A 17,106-nucleotide genomic window follows, 5' to 3' on the forward strand; every position below is an offset into this window, starting at 1 on the left:
GTCTGGGGACTGGGATGGCCATTCCAGAACATTGTAATTGTTCCTCTGCATGAATGCCTGAGTAGATTTTGAGCGGTGTTTTGGATCATTGTCTTGCTGAAATATCCATCCTCTGCGTAACTTCAACTTCGTCACTGATTCTTGCACATTATTGTCAAGAATCTGCTGATACTGAGTTGAATCCATGCGACCCTCAACTTTAACAAGATTCCCGGTGCTGGCATTGGTCACACAGCCCCAAAGCATGATGGAACCTCCACCAAATTTTACTGTGGGTAGCAAGTGTTTTTCTTGGAATGCTGTGTTTTTTAGCCTCCATGCATAACGCTTTTTTGTATGACCAAACAACTCAGTCTTTGATTCATCAGTCCACAGGACCTTCTTCCAAAATGTAACTGGCTTGTCCACATGTGCTTTTGCAGACCTCAGGCGACTGTTTGTGGCGTGCTTGCAGAAACGGCTTCTTTCGCATCACTCTCCCATACAGCTTCTCCTTGTACAAAGTGCGCTGTATTTTTGACCGATGCACAGTGACACCATCTGCAGCAAGATGATGCCGCAGGTCTTTGGAGGTGGTCTGTGGTTTGTCCTTGACTGTTCTCACCATTCTTCTTCTCTGCCTTTCTGATATTTTTCTTGGCCTGCCACTTCTGGGCTTAACAAGAACTGTACCTGTGTTCTTCCATTTCCTTACTATGTTCCTCACAGTGGAAACTGACAGGTTAAATCTCTGAGACAACTTTTTGTATCCTTCCCCTGAAAAGCTATGTTGAATAATCTTTGCTTTCAGATCATTTGAGAGTTGTTTTGAGGAGCCCATGATGCCACTCTTCATAGGAGAATCAAATAGGAGAACTACTTGCAAGTGGCCACCTTAAGTACCTTTTCTCATGATTTGATACACCTGGCTATGAAGTTCAAAGCTCAATGAGGTTACAAAACCAATTTAGTGCTTCAGGAAGTCAGTAAAAAGTAGTTAGGAGTGTTCAAATCAAGAAAATGATAAGGGTGCCCATACTTTTGCACCGGTCCAATTTTGTTTAAATGCAGATTGCACATTTTCTGTTAGTACAATAAATCTCATTTGAATCCAGAAATATAACTGAGTCCATCAGTTATTAGATATATGAAGCTGAAATAGCTGTTGCAAAAACCAAAATTGTTATAAAGAAAAAAGGTTAACATTAATAGGGGTGCCCAAACTTTAACATATGACTGTATATCCATACATAGTTTCAAACATGTTTTCTCCTTTCCCCATGACAGCACTACAAAGAGGTGATCCGCCCTTCAAGGACAGGAAACCTACAGATAAAAAGGGCGGTACCTTTCTCCTCATCAGTTGGTTTCCTGTCCTTGATGGGGAACCTACAGTCGACACAAGTAACATACCTGAGGATTGTCGTGGGATGCCAGGGCCGGCCAGATCGATCCAGGCAGCGGGGATCCCTGCCTTGGCTGGCGCAGTATCCTGAGGTGCCCCTGCTGGGGTCAGTGGGCCTTTAGGGTGTGCTTAGAGAGATGGCAGAGAAGAGGATTGCCACATACTCCCTCTCCCGGAATCTTCTCCAGGAGCAGTAGCCGACGCTGGGGCTTCAGCACTTCCGGAGTCTGGTGCGCATGTGTGGCTTGAGCGTACCCCTATGACGCAAGCAGATGCTGTGCTGCATGACTGGGTAATCCGGTCGTGGCGCAGGCACATCTCTGACCCGGAGGCGCAGGAATGCATGACTAGGTAATCCAGTCGGGGCAGGCGCACGTCGCATCACCGAGCTTCCCCTCCTCGAGGAGGCTACGGAGGTGTGATAATTAGTAATGATTGGCAGGTGGCCGGGGGAGGTGCCAGGAGCATATTTATAGACAGGAAGCACTAAGGGCAGTGCTTCTATATGAGCCCTGGCAGTCTTCCACCTAGCCATGAGCAATCAGGAGCATCCGGAGATGCAGGTTCGGTCACCTCAGCAGCAGCAAAAGGACCCTTCCCATTGCCAGAAGCGTGGTAATGGTGGAAGTGGGCATTCGGGTGGATCATCCCAGCGCAGCAAGGACTCCAGTGTGGTGTTTGGTTCCTCCTCCCAGCCCAGTACCCCCCCTTCTGTCAGAATGGTAGGTGATCTACGTAAAAGTCCACCTTATAATTAGGGTCCCCCTGTTCTCTTTTTTGGGAAGGAAAAGTGCGGGCAAAACTAAGCAAAGGATCTGTGCACTCTACTGAATAGTTACCCACTACGTGGGGAAAAAAGACTGTCCTATGCAGGAGTTGCAATCTGTGAAGAGACCTAAGGATTTTCCTCAGATCTTAGGTCTTTAATTAAAGCACAGATAAAAAATACCTTAAAATCCCTTGACGATGGGGGGGGGGGGGGGAGAGAGAGACAGTGCAAAACTAGAGGCAGGTCCCCTGAACCTGGGTCTAGTAGTATGGAGAATGAGGGAAGGGACTCTGATAGATCCAGTTCATCATCCCCCTCTTCATCTTCCGGGGGTGGGGGTAGGAGTGGTCGCAGCTGTTTTTTCCTTTAAAGGAAACGGCCTAGTCAGAGCCACTATGGGACTGGTTGGCCCTCCCTCAAATAAATCTATACAGGACATTGTTTGGTGGGCTAGAGCAAAAAAAGGAGATCCTTCCCCCTAAATGAGAAAATTCAATCCCTATAAAAGGAATGGGGGATAAAAAAAGAAAGGGCCTTCTATCCTCTAAAAGGAAATATCCATTTTGAGGACCCGGCGTGTTCTTTTTGGGAGAAGGCGCCAAAACTGGATGTGGCAATTGCCAAAACTTCGAAAAGGTGTACCCTTCCCTTCGGGACATGGGGGTGTTAAAGGATCCCATGGACAAAAAAGGAGATGCGTTCCTGAAGAGTTCATGGGAGGCCACCGGGGGAGGGCCAAAACCTGCGGTAGCTGCCGCCTGTACGGACAGGTCTCTGATGGTCTGGCAAGACCAGCTGGAATCCCTGCTAAGGGAGAAAACCTCTAGGGACACTATATTAGGCTCCATAACTGTAATGAAGGGAGCTGCTGCCTTTTTGGCGGATGCATCAGCGGACTTGGTCAGGCTTGCTGACAGGCAGCGTTCTCTAACGCAACCCGGTGAGCCCTCTGGCTTAAATTTTAGCCTGGAGATCTCCAGACAAAGTCAAGGCTGTGCGCCATCTGCTGTGAGGGTGAGTTCTTGTTTGGCTCCACACTGGATGATATTCTGGATAAAGCGGGGGACAACAAACTCTTCCCTATCCTCTCCATTCTGTTTCATGACAGTTCTGGACCTAAAGGATGTATACTATCTTGTCCCCATCCACAAAGACCATTGAAAATTCCACTGGGTGGCAGTCCCAATAAATGGGGTGATAAGACACTATCAGTTCACAGCCCTCCCAATCGATCTAGCCATAGCTCCATGGGTATTCACCAAGGTAGTGGCAGAGGTGATGGCACATTTGAGGGAACAAGATATCCTAATTGTCCCTTTTCGAGATGATTTTCTGATAATGGGCAATTCCCCCCCAGCATTGAAAGAACCACTTACAGAAAGTCATGAGTTCCTTGACCAACTTAGGCTGGCTTTTGAATCTAGGAAAATCCAAAATTGTGCTAAGCCAGGTCCTGAACTAACTGGGTATGATGCTAGATTCAAACAGGAGTGTCGCATCCCGATGGAGACAGTTCAGAAAATCGTGGGCCTGGTATCTCGAATAAGAGACCTCCCCTCTACAATTTTGCGGAAAGCGATGTCCCTCCTAGGGTCCATGACATCCTGTATTCTGGCTGTTCAATGGGTTCAGGTACACACCAGAGAGTTGCAGTGTGAAATTTTGTCAGCCAAAAACTCTCTTAAAAGGAAATTAGAAGGGCAGTTAACCATGTCATCAAAAACAGTACTTTCGCTAGTATAGTAGGTGAGGATAAACAACTTAACCCGGCGCATTCCGTGGCTAATTCCAATCTCTCAGGTCCTGACCAGATGCAAGCCCCAGGGGCTGGGGGGGCTCACCTGAACAACCAGATAGCTCAAGGGGTCTGGACAAAGGACTTAAGATCAGTATCCTCAAACATGAAGGAACTATTGGCAGTGAAGTTCGCTCTCCTAGAATTCTTGAGCACTCTTCAGTCACACCATGTAAGAATATTCTCGGACAACCAGGTTGTGGTAGCTTATTTAACCCCTTCACCCCCAAGGGTGGTTTGCACGTTCATGACCGGGCCAATTTTTACAACTCTGACCACTGTACCTTTATGAGGTCATAACTCTGGAACGCTTCCATGGATCCCGGTGATTCTGACATTTTCTCGTGACATATTGTACTTCATGATAGTGGTAAAATTTCATTCAAATAACTTGCGTTTATTTGTGAGAAAAACGGAAATTTGGCGAAAATTTCGCAATTTTTCAACTTTGAATTTTTATGCCCTTAAATCACAGAGATACGGCACCCCAAAAAACTTGATAACTAACATTTCCCACATGTTTACTTTACATCAGCACAATTTTGGAACCAACATTTTTTTTTGTTAGGAAGTTATAAGGGTTAAAAGTTGACCAGCGATTTCTCATATTTACAACACCATTTTATTTTTACGGACCACATCACATTTGAAGCCACTTTGAGGGGCCATTTTGAGAAAATACCCAAGTGACCAGTGTCACTTTATGAGGCCATAACTCTAGAACGCTTCAACGGATCCTGCTGATTCTGACATTGTTTTCTCATGACATATTGTACTTCAGGATAGTGGTAAAATTTCTTAGATATGAACTGCGCTTATATGTTAAAAAAATCGAAATTTGGCAAAAATTTTGAAAATTTTGCAATTTTCAAACTTTTAATTTTTATGCCCTTAAATCAGAGAGTGATATTGCACAAAATAGTTAATAAATAACATTTCCCACATGTCTACTTTACATCTGCACAATTTTGGAAACATAATTTTTTTTTTTTTTAGGAAGTTATAAGGGTTAAAAGTTGACCAGCGATTTCTCATTTTTACAACAAAATTTACAACACCATTTTTTTTTAGGGACCACCTCACATTTGAAGTGAGTTTGGGGGGTCAATATGACAGAAAATACCCAAAAGTGACACCATTCTAAAAACTGCACCCCTTAAGGTGCTCAAAACCACATTCAAGAAGTTTATTAACCCTTTAGGTGCGTCACAGGAATTTTTTTGAATATTTAAAAAAAAAATGAACATCTAACTTTTTTTCACAAAAAAAATACTTCAGGTTCAATTTTTTTTATTTTACCAAGGGTAACAGGAGAAATTGTGACTGCAAAAGTTATTGTGCAATTGGTCCTGAGTACGCTGATACCTGATATGTGGGGGGAACGACTGTTTCGGCGCATGGCAGAGCTCAGAATGGAAGGAGCGCCGTTTGACTTTTTCAATGCAAAATTGGCTGGAATTCAGATCGGACGCCATGTCACGTTTGGAGAGTCCCTGATGTACCTAAACAGTGGAAACCCCCTACAAGTGACCCCATTTTTGAAACTAGACCCCCCAAGGAACTTGTCTAGATATGTGGTGAGAACTTTGAACCCACAAGGACTTTACAGAAGTTTATAACGTACAGCGGTACAATTAAAAAATCATATTTTTTCCACAAAAATGATCTTTTCACCCCAATTTTTATTTTCCCAAGGGTAACAGGACCCTAAAAGTTATTGTGCAATTTGTCCTCAGTACGCTGATACCCCACATGTGGGGATAAACCACTATTTGGGCGCATGGCAGAGCTCGGAAGGGAAGCAGCGCCATTTGACGTTTTTGGCTGGAATTGAGATCGAATATGATGTCGCGACTGGAAAACCCCTGATGTACCTAAACAGTGGAAACCCCCCACAAATGACACCATTTTGTAAACTAGACCCCCCAAGGAACTTATCTAGATGTGTGGTGAGCACTTTGAACCCCCCAGTGCTTCACAGAAGTTTATAACGCCCGGGCGTGAAAATAAATAATTCATATTTTTTCCACAAACATGATCAATTAGTCCCCAATTTTTTCATTTTCCCAAGGGTAACAGGAGAAATTGGACCCCAAAAGTTGTTGTCCAATTTGTCCTGAGTATGCTGATACCCCATATGTGGGAGAAAACTGCTGTATGGACACACGTCGGGGCTCGGAAGGGAAGTAGTGACGTTTTGGAATGCAGACTTTGATGGAATGGTCTGCGGGTGTCGTGTGCGTTTGGAGAGCCCCTGATGTACCTAAACTATTGAAACTCCCCACAAGTGACCCCATTTTGGACACTAGACCCCCCACGGAACTTATCTAGAGGTGTGGTGAGTGAACCCCAAAGTGCTTCACAGAAGTTTATAACGCTCGGACGTGAAAATAAAAAAATCATTTTTTTTCCACAAAAATGATATTTTTGCCCCCAAATTTTTATTTTCCTAAGGGTAACAGGAGAAATTGGACCCCAAAAATTGTTTTGCAATTTGTCCTGAGTAGGCTGATACCCTCCATGTGGGGGTAAAACACTGTTTGGGCGCATGGCAGAGCTTGGAAGAGAAGGAGCACCATTTGACTTTTTCAACTCAGAATTGGCTGGAATTGAGATCAGACGCCATGTTGCATTTGGAGAGCCCCTGATGTGCCCAAACAGTGGAAACCCCCCCCATTATAGCTCCAACCTGAACCCCAACACACCCCTAACCCTAATCTCAGCGCTAACTCTAGCCCTGGACCTAACCCTAGCCCTGAACCTAATGGGAAAATGGAAATAAATACTTTTTTTTTTTTTTTTCCCTTACTAAGGGAGAGATAACGGGGGTTTGATTTACTATTTATGGCGGTTTTTGTTTGGCAGCTGTCGCACGCTAAAAGACGCTTTTTATTGTAAAAATAGTTTTTGCATCACCACATATTGAGAGCTATAATTTTTCCATATTTTGACCCAACGAGTCATGTGAGGTCTTATTTTTTGCGGGACGAGTTGACGTTTTTATTGGTACCATTTTCGTTCACGTGACATTTTACGATTGCTTTTTATTCCGATTTTTGGGACGCAGAATGAACAAAAAACAGTGTTTCATGAATTTCTTTTGGGGGAGTGCGTTTACATCGTTCCGCGTGCGGTCAAATTGATAAAGCGGTTTCATTCTTCGGGTCAGTACGGTTACAGCGATACCTCATTTAGGTCGTTTTTTTATGTTTTGTCGTTATGCAATGAAAACTATTTTATATAAAAAATAATTATTTTTGCATCGCTTTATTCTGCGAGCTATAACTTTTTTTATTTTTTCGCTGATGATGCTGTATGGCGGCTAGTTTTTTGCGGGACAAGATGACGTATTCAGCGGTACCATGGATATTTATATGCGTCTTTTTGATCGTGCGTTATTACACTTTTTGTTTGGCGGTATGATAATAAATCATTATTTTTTGCTTCGTTTTTTATTTTTTAAGGGGTTCGCTAAAGGGGTTAACTAATGGGACAGTTTTATAAGGCGGGTCGTTACGGACGCGGCGATACCTAATGTGTACTTTTATTGTTTTTTTTTATTATTATTATTATTATTATTAATAATAATAATAATAATAATAATAATTCCAAAAAATGGATTTATTGGGGAATATTTTTTTTTTTTTTTAAATTTTAACTTTTTTTACTTTTTTACTTTATTACATAGTCCCAAGTGGGACATCACTGTCCTGTGACAGATCGCTGATCTGTCACATCACAGATCACTGTGACAGATCAGCGATCTGTCACAGGCAGTGCAGAAGGCTTCCTCATGCCTGCGCTTTGTAGGCACTGAGGAAGCCAGCTTCCTGCAGGCCCCCGAAGGCCCCCGTCGCCATCTTGGATTCGGGGGCCTACAGGAAAGGAGCCCCCCGCAGCAGCGCTGCACATTGCGCTGCCGGGGGGGGCTCAGGGAAGCACGGAGGGAGCCCCCTCCCTGCCGATGCTTCCCTTTAACCCCCGGTACACCGCGATCACATTGTGCCGGGTGTCAGCTGTGATCAGCTGACACCCGGCCGCGATCAGCGGCGCTCACCACGTGGGCGCCGCTGATCGCGGTAGACGTACTATCCCGTCCATGGGCATAGGGGCCCGGGTCCCATGGACGGGATAGTACGTCGGATGTCAGGAAGGGGTTAAATAACTAGGGAGGATCCCGTTCCCGCCGTCTTCTGGGAAGTAACAAGGTCCATTTTTCAGTTAGCCGAGGACCTCTTTAGGCTGGGGTCACACTGCGTTGAGGCAGTCCATTTAACGGACTGCGTTACCACGCGGTGTTATGCAGTCCGTTAACGCTGCTGTAGACCCCCATTATGTGGCGCATCGCGACGTATGCCGTAAAGCGACACTTACGGAGCCTGGACGCGGGCTGCAGCGTCTGAGGCTCCGTCATCGCTAGCGCTGATGAATCATCAGCGCTAGCGGTATAGCATAATGCATATCGCTTTATGCTATAGCGTTAACGCAGCCCGTCAACGTTATGCGTTGAACGAGCTGTGTTAACGCTATGTGAACCTGGCCTACGCTTGCAAAACAGACTGAAAGGAGACTTAATAGCCTTCTATAAATATCTCAAGGGCTGTCACATTGTAGAAGGATCATCTCATTTGCACAAGGAAAGACTAGAAGCAATGGGCTGAACCTGAATGTGAGGAGACACAGATTAGATATTAGAAAAAACTTTGACAGTGAGGGTGATCGGTGAATGGAACAGACTGCCACAAGAGATGGTGAGTTCTCCTTTCATGGAAGTCTTCAAACAGAGGCTGGACAGTCTGGAATGATTTTGTGAATCATGCTTTGAGCAGGGGGGGTTGGACCTGATGACCCAAGAGGTAACTTCCAACTCTACGATTCTATGCTAACTTGGTCTCTGACTGCACTCCACATAAGGGGGATAGAAAATCGCGGGGTGGATTTCCTGAGTCTGACCCATTGAGACAGGGCAAGTGGGAACTGAATCAGGTGGTGTTGGATCAGATTGCAGAAAGGTGGGGTTGTCTGTCCATAGATCTATTTGCCAACAGTCAGAACAGGAAGGTAGACTCTTTCTGCTCAATAGATCCCAATGGGAACCCCATCGCATTGGATGCCTTCATGATTCCATTGGTCCACCATCTAGCATTTTCTTCTGATTTCCCTGATTCCGGCAGTTCTGAGGAAAATACGGGAAGACAAGGCAAGAGTGATCTTAATGGCCCCATTCTGGCCAAAGAGGACATGGTTTTCTTGGCTGAGGATGATGTCCATCTCCGACCCATGGGTACTTTCTTTATCTCCCAGACCTTCTTTCACAGCGCCTGTTCTTCATCCTACAGTAAAAAAACTTGCACGTGACAGCCTGGAATTTGAAAGGGCTTTCCTGAGTAAAAAGGGTTTTCACAAAATCTAATTTCCACATTGCTACAAAGTAGAAAGCCTGTGACCACCAAATGGTAAAACCTGGAGGAAGTTCGTTTCAGGTTCCAAGTTTTGAAGGTGGGTTCCACCTTCAGCCATCTTGGAGATTCTGCAGAAGGGATTGGAACAGGGGCTAGCCACAAGTACTTTAAAAGTTCAAGTCGCGGCTTTAACGGCTCTATACAATTACGACCTGGCTGAAAATCTGTGAGTATCCAGGTTCATCAAAGCATTGGCCAGGTCTAGACCCATCCCCTCTGAGTACTCATCCCTTTGGATTTAAACTTGGTCCTTACAGCCCTAACCAAACCTCTTTTCGAAACCCTGGCAGAGGCATCGCTGAGAATCCTGTTCTTTAAAACATCACTTCTAGTAGCTCTCACATCAGCTCGTAGGGTCGGTGACATTCGGGCATTGTCGGCCAGCCCTCCCTTCACACAAATCTTAGAGGGATGATAGGGTTATTCTTAAGACTGACCCGGCCTACCTTTCGACAGTGGCATCACCTTTCCACAGATCTCAGGAGATCACCCTCCCTTCTTTGTCCCAATCCCAAAAATGGGGAAGAAAGAGTCTTGCACACACTAGACGTCAAAAGGTGCCTAATCCAGTACGTAGCTGCCACATGGGAGTGTAGGAAGGATGGGTCTCTCTTTTTGTGCTTTCAGGGTCCTCGAAAGGGGCAAAAAGTTTCTAAGGCAAGATGGATAAGGGACGTCATCACCCTGTCATACCCCTCGCATGGGGCGGCCGCCCCGGAGAAAATTAAAGCTCATACAACGAGAGCGGTGGCAGCTTCCTGGTCAGAAAAAGCTGGTGCCTCAATAGAACAGAGAGATATATATTGCCGCTACGTGGTCTCCCCTCCCCCCCCCCTTTACATTCTTTAATCACTATAGGCTGGATCTAGCATCGTCAGACCTTACTTTTAGTAGAAGGGTTCTGGAAGCAGTGGTCCCTCCCTCATGTGCAATTCTCTGTGGTGCCGTCATAGGGGAAGGAGAAAGACGTAGTTACTTACCGGTAACTGGATTTCTCAGAACCAATGACTGCACCCGTACATTTCCTCCCTTCACATGTTGGTGTACACACTTTCGTTAATTTTAGTACTTATATGTAGTCACACGGTGTTTCTGTTGAGCTTCATAGTAATGTTAAATATTATGTTAATCATGCAAATATATAAGCCGCGGAGACACCATCACATGTTTCTCAACGCAGGCAGTGACTAGCCAGGTCTTTCACCGGGAAGGAACAACCACGGGAAGGGCAGTCTCCAATGAAGGAAACCACCTATGCCAAAACATGGTATCCATCCACAGACAGCTGTTTCGGGGTATTGCCCCTCATCAGTGTGGAGTGGGAAACTGGCTGGTAGGAGCAATGCCTAGTAAAAGACTGTGAAAATGAGGATGAATGAACTCATGGAGATCAACATCCAACACTGCGGAGACACCATCACGTGTTTCTCAACGCAGTGATTCTAGAGCATTGCTCCCATCCCTTATGGGAAATATGTTTTCTCTTTACACTGCGGATGTTGATCTCCATGAGGTCATTCATCCTCCTCTTTTCAAATATTATGTTAATGACCTGGAGGTCCTCTCGTGCTCTGTAAACAACTGATGCGTAAGAGAGGTACCGCTCTTTTTATCTGTAGGTTTCCTGTCCTTGAAAGGCAGATCCACCCTCTCTCCATGGTGCCGTCATGGCCCCTGAGAAATTCCGTTACCAGTAAGTAACTACTAGTGATGAGCGAGTATGCTCATTGCTCTGGTTTTGCCCGAGCATGCTCGAGTGTTTTCAGAGTATTTGGGTGTGCTCGGAGATTGTTTGTGTCGCCGCAGCTGCTTGATTTGCGGCTGCTAGACAGCCTGAATACATGGGATTGCCTGTTTGTTAGGAAATAATCACATGTATTCGGGCTGTCAAGCAGCCACAAATCATGCAGCTGTGGCGACACAAACTAAATCTCAGAGCACATCCAAAAATACTTGGAGAACACTCGAGCATGCTCGGGCAAAACCCGAGCAACGAGCATACTCGCTCATCACTAGTAACTACGTCTTTTGAGTGGTTCTTTGCTGCCAATTTGGAGTCATGATCAAGAACTGCTCAAGCACACACTTGGAACCGCTAAGCTTAAATGTTTCCCCCACCCAATGTGGATGCTGGATTTCTTTTCAATGCAAATTGTGTGGTCAGTTGGGAGATCACCTGACATGGCTGACTAACTTTTACAGGTGTTTGTTAAATTACCTATAGTGTACTAGTTTGTTTTTTTTTTTTTGTTTTTTTTTTTCCCCCTATCTTATCTGTTTAAAAAAACTTGCAAGTTTCACACTGGCTTCTTGGCCTTAAGGTACTGTCATACTTAGCGATGCACCAGCGATCCCGACCAGCGATATGATGTGGTCAGGATCGCTGGTGCATCGCTAAGTGGTCGCTAGTGAGCTGCCACACAGGCAGATCTCACCAGCGACATCGCAGGGGTCGGGGGTCGCTACTTACCTGTCACACTAGGCGTTCCTGACGTCCTCCCGCCTGGCTCCACGCTAGTCTCTCCGCAGGAAGCTGACGACGAGAAATGGTCCAGGACGTTCTCGCGCGATCAGCGATAATCAGCGGGGGAGCGGGTCGTAGGTAAGTATCACATGCAGCGATATTGCTAGCAATATCGCTATAACGTCACAAGTTATAGCGATATTGCTAGCGATATCGCTTAGTGTGACAGGCCCTTTACACTAGACTAACGCTTCTTGCTCTGTACAGAAGACTTTACAGCAGTTTCAGTCTCGCACAAGCTTACAATGAAAGATGGTCCTCCACACAGTTAAGGCTTACATCTTCCTTTTCGCAGTAACATTTTGCTCAGCTTAGAGCATGCTTAGATAATGCTTTCATTCAAACAGATGGGGTCTTGGTCTATTGCTGCTAATATTCTTGTGAAGAAGAGAAAGACCTCTTAAAGGGAATCTGTCACCAGATTTGTCACCCTGAGAGCTGCATACTTGGGGACAGAGACCTTTATTCCACTGATCATTCAATTTGGTTGCTGCATTTTTTCATAAAATAACTGTTTTTAATATTCTTACATGATTAGTTGGGTGGTTTAGTCTGAGGAAATGAACCAACCCCCTGACTAATCTTTACATAGCGAGAGCACAGAGTTTAAAGCTAATGTTGCATTAATTCCGTAAAAAGGGGCTTGTTAGAATGCAGGTAAAGGGTGCCATACATACATGGTGGCTGTTTATTAGGGGGCTTGAGCAACAGAGGTTCCCTATGTTGGCTTGGCAAGTGCAATTTAAGATCTTCACTCATAGCTCATAGCTGTTAAAATGAGTTTGTCAGCTAAATATCTTGTCCTATGTAAGGACTGCTTATTACAGAATCCAGTCCGTTCTGCTCACTGGAATTGTCCTTTCATAGGGTAAATCCATTCTCTCCTTGACTTGATACTTTTATCAATACTTTCTTTGTTCATCGAAAGGTTAATCTGCCACTTTTTTGTATCCCAGCTTGAACTGAGAAAGGAAGCCCTTCTGTCCACATTAAATACTGTTAAGGAGAAAGTTCTTTCATTATGGGATCTACTGCAAGTTACACAGGAGGAGCGAGAAGCATGTGGAAAGGTTTCTGGGCAGTCCATTTCTGAAGAAATAAGAATGGTAGGTTCCACTGAATAGTTCTCCTCTCATCGTGTGTGTGTATGTATGTGTATATAGATAGATATATGTATGTGGAGAGAGAGATCTATATCTATCTAATAGTATATATGTATATACAGTGTCTTGCAAAGGTATTCGGCCCCCTGGAACTTTTCAACCTTTTCCCACATATCATGCTTCAAACATAAAGATACCAAATGTAAATTCTTCAAGAATGGTCCTGTATTTGGCTCCATCCATCTTCCCATCAATTTTAATCATCTTCCCTGTCCCTGCTAAAGAAAAGCAGGCCCAAACCATGATGCTGCCACCACCATATTTGACAGTGGAGATGGTGTGTTCAGGGTGATGAGCTGTGTTGCCTTTACATCAAACATATCGTTTGGCATTTTTTGCCAAAAGTTTGATTTTTGGTTTCATCTGACCAGAGCACCTTCGTCTACATGTTTGGTGTGTCTCCCAGGTGGCTTGTTGCAAACTTTAAACAACACTTTTTATGGATATCTTTGAGAAAAGGCTTTCTTCTTGCCACTCTTCCATAAAGGCCAGATTTGTGCAGTGTACGACTGATTGTTGTCCTAAGGACAGACTGTCCCACCTCAGCTGTAGATCTCTGCAGTTGATCCAGAGTGATCATGGGCCTCTTGGCTGCATCTCTGATCAGTCTTGTCCTTGTTTGAGATGAAAGTTTAGAGGGACAGCCGGGTCTTGGTAGATTTGCAGTGGTATGATAATCCTTCCATTTCAATATGATCGCTTGCACAGTGCCCCTTGGGATGTTTAAAGTTTTGGATATCATTTTGTATCCAAATCCGTCATTAAACTTCTCCACAACAGTATCACAGACCTGCCTGCTGTGTTCCTTGGTCTTCATGATGCTCCTTGTGCTTCAAATAAAACCCTGAGACTATCACAGAGCAGGTGCATTTATACGGAGACTTGATTACACACAGGTGGATTATACTTATCATCATTAGTCATTTAGGACAACATTGGATCATTTAGCGATCCACAATGAACTTCTGGAGTGAGTTTGCTGCACTGAAAGAAAAGGGGCTGAATAATATTGCACGCCCCACTTTTCAGTTTGACTTTCCACAAAAATTTAAAATGACCAATAAATTTCTTTCAACTTCACAATTGTGTCCCACTTGTTGATTCTTCACCAAAAATTTACATTTGGTATCTTTATGTTTGAAGCATCGTATGTGGGAAAAGGTTCCAGGGGGCCGAATACTTCCGCAAGGCACTGTATGTATATATGTGTGTGTATGTGTGTAGATAGAGAGATATAGATAGAATATATATATTCATCATAGCCCTGCTGTCAGGTGAAGGTCCCAGAAAAGATGAATAGTCTCCCATCCTGGGTCCTATTAGCTCCATAGTCCACCATGCGCAAGCTATTCGTGTCAGTCTAAGATCCCAGACTTCAACGCGATGCTCTAAGTATCTAAGGTGCGAAGGAAAACCGCATTGACTGGGTTTCATCTTGTACCTATATGTAAAACTATGCGTCCAAAAGTATTGGTTCGGTCGTGTCAGGAGTTGGGAATGATAACCATATTACTGATTTCCTCTGTTTTTAGTGGGAACGTGAGCTAGCACGACTGGAGGAGCTTAAGATGGCAAATATAAAGCAAGTGATCCTGAACATAAGAAAAGAGCTAAAGGATTACTGGGATAAATGCTTCTATACTCTTGAGCAAACAAAAACATTTGCTCCATACTATTGTGGTAAGTTGCCTAGTCCCTATTAAATAAGTTGGGTTCAGAATTCTACAAGGATGGCAGCAATATGTGGAAAGAAATATTTACATTCATTTTCAAAAAGATTGATTTACCCCCTTAAGGCTATATTCACACGCTGTGTTTTTGCTGCATTTTTTTTTCTACAGGCAAAACCTGCTCTCTTAGCAGTAAAAAAAAAGCTTGTGTTTTTTTTTTTTTTGTATTTTTTTGTATTGCTGCCTTTTTCATCCTCCAAAGTTAATGCCTGTTGGCTTTTCTGCACCAAAAACACAGTAAAACATGATGCCTTGTGTTTCTGGTCTCACTAATTGCTTTCTTTGGGTGAAAAACACTCAAGGTGACATGTCTTCTAATTCAGTCAGGAAAAAAGTGTGTGCATGAGATTTCATAAATCTCATAGCTTTTGTTGGTACTGTAAAAGGAAGCTTTTTTTTTTTTATAAAAAAGAATACAGCAAAAACTGTAATGTGTGAACATGGACCAAATAAATCTGTATGTGTTTTGCATGCAAACGTCATGTGCTTTCAGAGGGTGGCGCTGCTGACCGGATTCTCCTGGGGGTGCATCTTTAGGATGATTATCCTGTGAATCACGCATAAAAATTGGCACTAAATTAACCCCTTCACGACCTTGGATGTGTGGCGCCCCTGAGGCTCAGTCGCCACAGAGGTACTCCACCTTTCTCTCTCCTAAGGTGTGGTGCCCCACTATCCAGGTAAGTTGGAGGCTCCTGACGACGCTCCCAACACTCGCACCCCACACAATAGAGTAGTTCAGCATAACCACATTGCGGCTCCTTGCTTAGAGAGTAGCAGAGCACCTTTGGTGGTTCCCTGCTTGGAACACTAGACATGCTGGGAGGCGGGTGGAGTTTAGGATACATAAGAGTGGGATGGTTTAGGATGACAGGTCAGTCTGACAGGAGGTCAGTGAGGAAGGAAGTCACTGTAGGAGTGGGGATCCCTGGAAGAAGGGATGGAGGAAGGAGTGTTGCCGCGGCCTCAGTGACCTGAGCCGGCTGGCACGGGAAAGGAAAGAAGGACATTCACCTAAAGCCTGAGCTTCCATAGCAGGGAAAGACAAGTACGGAACGTAGGAGTAAAAGGGAACACAGAGGATGTGGGTTAGAAGAGGAACCCTGCCTAGAAGTTCTAAGCGCAAGGCCGGGGCCTGGTCCCTGAGGTTGTATGAACACTAATGGTTCTGCAGCAGACACCGGTGGAGTAGTGGGCTGTAAATGCACTACTCTCATCTAAGACTTGAGGGCACAACAGCAATATGGATAGAGAGCCGGGACTTAGGAGTAGAGAGTCTCCGAAGCAGGCTACAGCTGTCTACCGTGCAAGTAGAGTTCTTGGGAACATCTGTTAGGAGGAACTCCAGTGTAACTCAGTACTAGGAGATCTTCACACTTAAAGGCGCTATAGAGGAGACGTTCAGAAAAGGCACATAAGTTGGCGGAGTGTGGAAGGGATCTTTCCATCTTGCCTGGAGGTTGACTGAGTCCCTGACACGGCACAGAAGCGGGCACCACAGACTGTGAGTAAAGCTTTGGAACTGCATGCCCTGGTGTCCTCCGTTCCTTCCTGCGTCCGTCCGCCTGACACTGCTACATCCCCTGCGCCAGACACTACACCATCTAAGTGTCCCCACATCTACACTGCCCTGGGGCATCAGCCCTGCCTGTGGAGGGCTATACCATCACTGCTGCACCACACCATCTGTCCCAGAGGATCTGTCTGCAGCGTCGGCTTAACACCTCCCTTGCCGAACACCACAGGTGGCGTCACAAACTATTCACTATTAACATATCGCCATTACTTGGGCGCCCAGGGCCACGGTCCGGGTCCCCGCTGCTGTGACACGTCCCCCCGACACCGGCCCGGTACCGAGTACCCCACGGCCCTGGGAGGACGACCCAGATGTATCCATACGTCCAGGCAATTTTGTGCTCCCAGGCTGCGTGCTCAATAACCGCCAATTAACTGATGCTGACACTCGGTGCCCACACCGCTCCCAGCACTTTAACATCCCAAGTGCTGGGATCGATATCAAGCATCATTTATATGCTGATATTGCAGCATTTAGATGGCAGAGGGAGGGGCCCAGTCATTGCCATGGTGACCCTATGTCATCATGACAATATCCGAGTCACCAGGCTTTAGTAAGCTTGTTAGATCATGCTCAGTGCATTAGGCTGACCATTCTAATGCATTGCTATGCATTAGAATCACGAAGAGATTGCAGAAACTTCAAGTCCCATAGAGGGACTAAGTATACATACATAACACACAATAATAAGAGAGTTTATATC

At 45.0% G+C, this 17,106-nt stretch overlaps 1 protein-coding gene across 2 annotated transcripts in view; it reads left to right on the top strand.

The window, feature by feature from the left end:
• LOC141047257 (protein regulator of cytokinesis 1-like) overlaps nucleotides 1–17,106 on the top strand; it is a 73,647-nt gene that overhangs the window by 38,144 nt on the left and 18,397 nt on the right. For both annotated transcript variants that reach the window (XM_073542271.1, XM_073542264.1), the window contains exons 6-7: nucleotides 12,891–13,040; nucleotides 14,630–14,777. In XM_073542271.1, the coding sequence (XP_073398372.1) occupies nucleotides 12,891–13,040; nucleotides 14,630–14,777 (298 nt within the window). The remainder of the gene's footprint in view (nucleotides 1–12,890; nucleotides 13,041–14,629; nucleotides 14,778–17,106) is intronic.

This window comes from Dendrobates tinctorius, unplaced genomic scaffold, assembly GCF_039654945.1.
Source record: "Dendrobates tinctorius isolate UK_male_01 unplaced genomic scaffold, ASM3965494v1 ptg000011l, whole genome shotgun sequence".
Taxonomy (NCBI): domain Eukaryota; kingdom Metazoa; phylum Chordata; class Amphibia; order Anura; family Dendrobatidae; genus Dendrobates; species Dendrobates tinctorius.